The 8985-nt window shown below is 34.4% G+C and overlaps 1 protein-coding gene across 2 annotated transcripts; it reads left to right on the top strand.

Moving 5' to 3' along the window:
* Positions 1–864: 864 nt before the first annotated feature.
* LOC131638368 (GTP-binding protein OBGC, chloroplastic) lies at positions 865–6528 on the top strand. Of its 2 annotated transcripts, none has more exons than XM_058908925.1 (7): positions 865–1896; positions 2656–2929; positions 3886–4177; positions 4278–4437; positions 5002–5110; positions 5429–5574; positions 6016–6528. In XM_058908925.1, exons 1-6 carry the CDS (start codon positions 905–907, stop codon positions 5519–5521), a joined length of 1920 nt encoding a protein of 639 aa, XP_058764908.1. In that variant the 5' UTR covers positions 865–904; the 3' UTR covers positions 5522–5574; positions 6016–6528. The 2 variants fall into 2 exon arrangements, with proteins under 2 accessions (XP_058764908.1, XP_058764907.1); XM_058908924.1 differs by having other exon boundaries at positions 6013–6528.
* The last annotated feature ends 2457 nt before the right edge of the window (positions 6529–8985 follow it).

Below are 8985 nucleotides of genomic sequence, written 5' to 3'. Positions count from 1 at the left end.
AAGGATGAGAGCAAGAGTATTTCTTATATGATGTCTCATCTTAAGACGTTACACTTATGTAGTGACGAACGCAAAAACACAATTCGAGAAACTACTAAGAATAAATTGAACGTGTTTACCGCATTTGAGGAGAATTTAAGGGGAGTTGGGCAATGGATATATGGAAGGTGTATGAACATTCATGCCATGAGTCAGGCATATTATCATCCTGATGGTCTAGTTCGAGTTGCTCTTGGGATTCAAGAGGTTGAAAGTCACGCTATAAGTAATGTAAAACCATCTGCATTAGAGTTCAATAACTTTGATGCAACCGAGGGGATTATTTTGGATGCAAGGTTGGTAGAGCAAGTCCTCACAACACCTATATTCATTGTTAAAAGTATACCTCTTAAATGTCGTCTTGTTTTTTTCCAGGCATTGAAAAATGTGTACTTAAGGCATAGATTGACGGGTAGATGTGAAGTGCATATATAAGATAACAGTGTGTGTTCAAACAGATTTTTTAGGCACTATGTTAGTTGGTAAACGACATATGCTTTTTCTATTTCTCTAATATATTTCTCTGATATATTTTTTCAAGTTTTCAAGTTTATATTAAGCACGTTCTCATAATTTGTTGAACTATATTTTCATTGTTTTTGAAAATACTACAAACTACAAAGTAAATTTCAAACAAATGAGAAATCGCAACGTGTAATAAAAATTTGGACGGAATTCGTGGAATAGCACGTGTATCTTACAAATTTAATTAAAAAAGGTGTGTAAATTAAAATATGAAATACTAAATGGAGGTGACAATTGTCTTTCCAGGACACGTGGCCTTATCCAATTGAATTTTATGTTTCAGTTTTTACTTGTTTGATTTGTGAAATGTAGTTCAGTTCATCTTCTACTATTAGGAAAAATGGCTTCTTCAATCTCACCATGGTTCTCTCCCATTGCTATAACTTGTTCCAACACACGCAACCGTCGCTATCGTTTACCCACTCGCACCAAAACCAAACCTCCCCCAAACCCTAAACTCAACAAAAACCAAACCATCAAGCTTAAATCTCCGCCTGAACCGTTACTCCTCTCAGCCGCCGAACCCACCACCTACGCCTGTCTCCCTCTCAAAGAAGACTATTCATCATCCCACTCTCCTTCCACCCCCGAAATCAAACTCTCCGAATCAACACCAATTCAACAATTTCTCCACAATGATGAAGACGAAGACGACGAAGAAGAAGAAATCAATCGTAATTTCGACGGAATTCAGGACTCTGATTTTGAAGACGATGAAGACGAGGAAGAAGATAGGTTTATGGATGACGAGGACGATGAAGACGAGGAAGAAGATAGGTTTATGGATGACGAGGACGACAAGATTAACGAAAATAGCATAAATGAAGAATTATGGAGTGATGAATCGGAGGGTGAGGTGAAGGAGAAAGGGTTACCTGCGGTTATGAGATGTTTTGACCGGGCAAAGATATATGTAAGAGCCGGAGACGGAGGGAACGGTTCAATGGCATTCCGGCGGGAGAAATATGTGCCGTTTGGAGGGCCGTCGGGAGGGGATGGAGGGAGAGGTGGTAATGTGTATTTGGAAGTTGATAAAGCGATGAGTTCGTTGTTGCCGTTTCGGAATGGGATTCATTTTCGGGCAGGGAGGGGGTTACATGGGAAAGGGAAGAAGATGATTGGTGCTAAGGGGGAAGATGTGGTGGTGAAGGTGCCTCCTGGGACGGTGGTTAGAGAGGCTGGGAGTGATGTGGTGCTGTTGGAGATGGTGTATCATGGACAGAGAGCGTTGTTGTTGCCTGGTGGTAGAGGTGGGAGAGGGAATGCTGCTTTCAAGTCTGGGAATAATAAAGCTCCCAAGATTGCGGAGAATGGTGAAGAAGGTCATGAAATGTATGTGAGTGAGTTCTCATTTGTGCTTTCTTGTCAATGATAATAATGCTTATTATCCATATGATATACTATGTGATATCTTTGAAGCAAAATCGAAAATCCGAATGTGATGGTTCAATCGGCTGAAATGTGAACTGGGATCGTATACAATTTTTGTTACTGGGGTTTATCCAGATTCTAGCAGTTTAAAGTAGTTGAACTGTGACTCAAAAGTTTTGCTAGTTTAATGTCTAGTTTGTTTTTTGGAACATTTTTTGAAGGGTGTTTGTTTGGGAATTGGATCTGTGCAGAAAAGTCAACGTGACTTTATTGTATTTTATGAGGAAGTTAGAAATGAAGAGAGAAAGGAGAGTTAAGATGAGAGTGAGATAGAGAGTAATATAGGTAAGCTATAGTGAGATAGTGACGATGACTTTCCTGCCATAAAGATAGTGAGGATCCGTATCAATATTTTTGATTGTGTGAGGTGAGTTGGTGATGCACTGTAAGTGGCATTACAAGTTAGCATATGGTTGGATTTCTCTTTTTCAATTTTGTTCATCTAAGATTGTATTTGAGAGTTAAATGTTTATCATAGATGGAAGAGATTCGTTGTCATGGCTAATTTATACTTGTTTTTTGTTTGGAAGAGAAACTAGTTTATACTTGTTTAGATTGTTGGGGTCATGAAAGAAAATATAAAGTGTTTCTTTTGTTTTCCTGAATCTGGGTTGAGTTTGAAATTATAAGAATCTAAGAATGCTGGTTTCTTTTGATCAGGTGGTTGGAGTTAGAACTCAAGCTTGTTGCAGATGTTGGAATAGTTGGTGCTCCAAATGCAGGAAAAAGTACACTTTTGAGTGTTGTTAGTGCTGCAAAGCCAGAGGTGGGAAATTATCCCTTTACAACGCTGCTTCCCAATCTGGGTGTTGTTTCCTTTGACTACGATTCAAATATGGTAGTGGCAGACCTTCCGGGTCTTCTTGAAGGAGCACACCGAGGTTTTGGTTTAGGTCACGAATTTCTGCGACACACTGAAAGGTGCTCTGCACTGGTAGGTACTTTTGATCAACATGGTATCAACATATTTATTCAGTCTTATGTAGTTAGGCATTTAGGCTACATATATAGCTTACATTTAGAACCTCAATTCAAGCTGAGTTATGTTCTATTATAGATTATCTCACTAGTCCTACTGGGGAAGAAAACAAATACAGGGTTTAATTATGAGTACGTTGCTTTTCTTTTTCCTAAAAACATTCTAAACTTCACCGCCCTTCTTAATTTTTGAGACACTTAAGATATATAACTTATGCCACTGCAACCTTTCAATCTAACAATCTAGTGTCAGTTGTGTTAAAAATAGATTGAATAACATTTGTTTACGTATTTGAACTTTTTGAGTCTGTTACCAACTTACTGTCCAACATCTTACCCTTATTTTTAATTTTTTTTTCTGTCTAATTGTTACCTCTCCAAACTCCAAATCAATAAATTAGTAGGTGTGAACCCAACCCACTCTGGATGTCTTTATGTTGAATGTCATATGCAGTTAAACCAAAAGGATAATTTCTCAATCTGCCCCTATATATGCTAAAAATACACTATGGAAGAACCCTCCCCGGTAGTGTATTTTCAGATAAAGACACTTCTGGAAGCATGTTTCCGGTAACAATTAAGGGGCACAGTGAGAATTTATCATCTGAAAATTCATTGTTCTACGGGTTATCCATGGATTGAATAACATAATGTCCACCTATTTAGATTAGGGTTTAATGTTTATACACTGACAAATGTAAAATCGTTTTACACCTTCATCTAAAAAAAACTCATTATATTGGCATGTAAAATCGTTATTATGAGTATGATTTTATTTTATTTTTTCTGTATGTATCTCTGGTATTGATAAGCATGCTATTTTAGAGTATGAGAATTTGATATTTCTGTCTGCTCTTTCATTTCTCATCCTGAAATTTTCCGTTTAAAATAAGTCTTTACATTGTATTTCAGATACACGTCGTTGATGGTTCATCACCACAGCCAGATCTTGAGTTTGACGCAGTTCGTCTAGAGCTGAAGCTATTTAATCCTGAACTTGCTGAGAAGCCTTTTTTAGTTGTTTATAACAAAATGGATCTTCCAGAAGCATATGAAAACTGGGAATCCTTCAAGGATACGTTGGAATCTAGTGGGATCACACCTTTTTGTATGAGTGCTGTCAAAAGGGAAGGTACTCATGAAATTATCTGTGCTGCTTATGAGCTTTGGCGTAAAAATAAAGAAGACAAGGAGGAATATGAAGGTTAAACTTTGTTTTATGCGTATTCTTTAAACTGTTGTGACATTGCCCAACCTTTTTTTCTAATAACTTTTTTGCATTTGGACAATATGACCTGTTTCAGATGGACAACATACGGTAGACATGAATCACGTAGCTCACGCAGTACAGAAACAACGGAGTGCATCGATTAGTGAGTTTGAGATTTTTCATGATAAGAGTTCAAATGTTTGGAGTGTAGTTGGATCTGGATTGCAACGTTTTGTTCAGATGACAAATTGGCGGTAGGTTAAATAGTAAAATTGAGATTAAGAATATATGTCCGTTTTTACAGTAAGAGTACATGTCCTTTTTTAGAGTAAGAATCTGAATACATGTCCTTAGCATGTTTTTTTCCAACATTTTGTTATTTTTATTACATGTTAAACATACTTTACTAATTGAGGTCTAACATTCAATCACATTTAACTAATAGTGTTGAAATAATTATCTAGCATTTATTCTATATTTGAAATGAGAATGATGCTCCTTTATAGGAGAAAGTACATAAAGACATTCCATAAATTAAATTGTGATTCAAGGAATTGAAATAAACATAAAATCAAAATAGTATCAAGGCTAATAATGACTAAACATTTCAACAATACTTCATCAAAGAACCTTTCTATACTTCAAAAAATAGAACTGTTCTAGAACAGCGTGAAAAATATATGAAGGCTGGAAGCCCCATCCTCTTCTTATATACTGATACGTGTCGGTAAAAAAGGGTATTAGGATTAGAATTATGCTTGAAATTGTAACATCCATTTATGGACAGTCTCATGGAAAGTAGTGAATCATTTTTACAGGTATGTTGATTCAGAGAAAAGATTCCAAAATGTTCTTGAGGCTTGTGGTGTGTTTAAGTCTCTCGTGAACCTTGGTGTAAAGGAAGGCGACAAAGTGATGATTGGAGAGGTACGTTTTCATTTTTCTTCAGCATTTCTGTTCATTGTAATTCTTGCGGTGTGTTTATGTGTTTTGGTTTATTGAATGGAATTTAGATGTCAGTAACTGCTTCAAATTCACTTGAAACTATGTTTCCTTAAAGGTAGAACACTATTCATAGTACTTTCTATGACCTCGAGAGTAACCTAGAAACATCAGCCATAACTATAAAATGGGGAGACAAAGCTTATTTTGGAACAATAAATTATGTAGTCCTACTCAAAGCTCTACAATATTGTGTCATTCCATAATTCATACCGAGTGACCAATTGTTCTACTATGTATCAGATGGAGATGATATGGCATGACTCTTCAAACAAAACCAGTGCATCAAAGGTGAAGATATCCACAGATTCAATTAAGTGGCCTGAACAGAAGTAATACCACTCTATTTTGGTGCTTCTAGATCCATGTGTACTGCAACTACACAATAGGTAAGCAGAACATTATTCTCTTAACGGTTTTATCCTTTGCTATCTCAACAAAACCTGTCAATAATCTAACTGAATATAATAAGCGTTTTGCAATGACGTGTTTGATCCATGTAGCCAACCTCATTCAGTGAGATAAGTCTTGATTGTTGTTGTTGTTGTTGTTGTATCTATATATAATGGCATTAGCGCATATAACAACCCAATGGATAAGTGAAACCTGAAAGCTTTTTATTTTGTTCTCTAATCTATCCTGATAAGTTGTTGCTATAGTCATTACTATTTCATTTTAATTTATTAGTGTGTATTTAGGACATAATCATCAATGGCCATGTTGTAGTATTTGACAATATTTTCTTCAACCATTAAAATTTAGCTTTTTGTCAAGTATCAAGATTCTCGATTAGTATTATGAAATTTATGTTTACCGTCGATGAGCAGCAGTTCACGTAGGAAGCAAATGTGGTCAAAATGAGATGATATAGACGAGGACAAAAGTCGTGAAAAGCTGCCTCAAGAAGCACAACGTTAAATCATACTAATTGGAAACTTGTTCTTGATAGAATGATGCTCGTTTCTTTTATTTGACCAGAAGCTGACTGAGGTTTTCAACTGCTCACAATTGAGTTAAGGAAGATACAATTGTAATTGTAAGGTTGTAAATCTTACATTATTTGTAACCAAAGGAAGAGAATCTAATTGTCATGTAATTTTATGATGGTGTGTTGTAACAATTTTGTTATCAGGTGTAAGATGTCCAATGTTGTGTCATCATTAGATTTTTACATGACGCTCTTATGTGGGTCGCATAGTTTGGTGAATTTAGAGTGAAGATCAAATTTTGAGTTTCACCTGAAGTCATTGTTTAAGTGTTCTATTTTATCTGAAGAGTTGCAAATGTATCCAAATAGAGATGACAATTATGCTGAATTATTGAAGGATCTAGTTGAGATTGAAGGGAATATGTTTCTAGAGAAGTACAAATAAAATGATATTTGTTATTTAGAAGGAAAAAAAAGGTTAATCAACATCTTGCCGTAACATGACATCAAAAACTCCATTCTCAAGATTAAGATTATATGTCTTTACATATGATTAAAAGAAACAGTAATCATTATAAACTTGGAAAGCCATTAGAAGCTTATTTTTTATTAAAAGTTTATGCTTATTTTTTATTAATGGGACCATATTTTATCATATTTAATTATATTTGAGGATAATTTATATTCTTTTATAAATAAATATAATTGACTAAAATGTGCTATTTTGATCCTCTATACTTATTTAAAATCAACTTTTAGTCTTTAAATTTAAAGTCAATTTTTTGATCTCCTACTAAGCAAAATGAATACCAGCTGAGATTATGGAGAGCCTAAGATTTAATTTTTGAAGACAGAAAAAGAATATGTGAAATAACTTTTTGACGTTTAAATTAGGAAACATTTAACAATTTCTCATATTTATTTATTATTTATTTTTTAATTAATATATTTTATTTTTTGACAGGAAATAATATATTTGATAATAAACTAAAAAAAAAAAAGTAACACCTACTTCTTCCACTAGTTTTATTATTATGAACTATTCTCTATGATTTGACAAAAAAATTAACTTCTGTTATCTCTTCCCTCTATTTTTCGGGAGAGATTGCTACTGGAGCATCCACACCCATTTTCGGACATGATTTCTTTTTATAAAAAAATCACTTCTCATTTTTTATGAGAATAATTGTTATGTAAAATATTTTTCACAATTAATATATCATAATTATTTATAAATAATATTTTATACATAATTAAAAAAAATTAAATATTTATAAAAATTTAACAACTATAATTTATTAATTTTGGTTTATCACCACCGGTTTAGTCCGGTTCGGGGGTCAGTTCTGACATCAAGTGGTTCCAGCCCCTCCTGATCGGGGTTGCGGGGATCGAACCGTGGTTCGACCTACCAAGTTCAGGGCCAATCACCACTGAACCAACTAACGATTGGTAACTGACCACACTAAGATTTTTGCCTATTTTTTCATTTCCTTTTTTCAACATTGATGGATGTTAATGATGACAAAAGGTAATGATTTCTCTAACTTTTTTTTTAAATAGAATTACTTGTACAAATTTTGGACATTGTTTCTCGTTTCCTAAGGGTTATCACCCAAAATCAAAAAATGTGCACCACAACATATAGAGATTAAAATTTATACGTATCTGATTAAGATTCTGCTTGGTAAGTCATATTTTGAACTTATACTTTATAGCTTATAAGTTCGTATGATAATAAAAGATCTGTTTGGTAACCGTCATCAAGAGTTTATAGCTTATTTTACTAGCTTATAGTTTATTTTTCATATTTTATTTTAAATAGCGTTTTACCTTATAGTTTATTATTTTTTCTTCCCTTAATATTCTTATAAATTTTAATTATTTTAAATATGCATTTAATTATTAATTAATAAATGTCTTTTTATGTTATTTTATATTTATCAACTAGTTAATCGCTTACCATCAATCATAAGTTATCAGTCATCAACTATAAGCTAACTTATCCCCGACCGCTAATTTTACCGAACCTGACAAAAAAACGACTTTATCAAATATGCACTTATATTATCCTCAAAATTATTGTAAATGTTAATCTTTGGATAAGTCAAATGTGAGTCCTGCCTTAGGACACTTAGTTACTTAAAAGTAAGTTTCTTAAAAAAATTAACATTTTTTTAATTTATCTTATATACAAAGTATACATAAAGTAATTTAATTAAATCATTGATTTGCTATTCAATTAAAAAATTATATTTTAAATCAAAATGGTGGTAAATAGGGGTGGCAACAAACATGTTCCTCCCGTTTAGGCCTATACCGTAAAAATTTGCAAAAAAATAGGGCGAGACGAAACTGACATAGTTAGGGGTGGCAAACAGACACTGTCTGCTCTGCAAAAGACTACGAAAAACGGGATGGACAAACATATTTGAGAGTGCGGGTCTAAAACCTTGATCCGCCCTGCAAAAAATGAGGATAGGGCAGGCCCGCGGGCATTGAACTTTTTAGGTCTAAAAATAATAAAATTATATGAAAAATCTCATGCCCGCAAAAAAAACGGGGTGGGATAGAGCAAACACATTAAAGGGAGCGGACCTAAAATCTTCCACCGCACCGCGAAAAAATGCGGGCAAAATGGGTATGCCCGACGAACCTGACCCATTTTTCCACCCCTATGCATAATTAAGGGTGTGGGTCTAAAACCTTGGCCTGCCCTGCAAAAAAATGAGGGTGGGGCGGGGCGAACATATTAGAGGTTGCGAGCCTAAAGTTTTGGTCTGCCCTGCGAAAAAGTGTGGGGGTAAACGGACATGCCCAACTGGAAGCTCCCGTTTTGCCACTCCTAGTGGTAAGGATGTTACTAACATAC

The sequence above is a fragment of the Vicia villosa genome, unplaced genomic scaffold (assembly GCF_029867415.1).
Source record: "Vicia villosa cultivar HV-30 ecotype Madison, WI unplaced genomic scaffold, Vvil1.0 ctg.002294F_1_1, whole genome shotgun sequence".
Taxonomy (NCBI): Eukaryota; Viridiplantae; Streptophyta; class Magnoliopsida; order Fabales; family Fabaceae; genus Vicia; species Vicia villosa.
Note: the sequence above shows the minus strand (reverse complement) of the source record. Positions and strands in the feature narration are given on the sequence as shown.

Excerpts from the sequence above, each read along its gene's own strand:
- LOC131638368 (XM_058908925.1), top strand. The coding sequence starts at position 905 with ATGGCTTCTTCAATCTCACCATGGTTCTCTCCCATTGCTATAACTTGT. Across the intron at positions 2,930-3,885 it reads CTGAAAGGTGCTCTGCACTG|ATACACGTCGTTGATGGTTC; the intron begins GTAGGTACTTTT and ends ATTGTATTTCAG. Across the intron at positions 5,111-5,428 it reads ACAAAGTGATGATTGGAGAG|ATGGAGATGATATGGCATGA; the intron begins GTACGTTTTCAT and ends ACTATGTATCAG.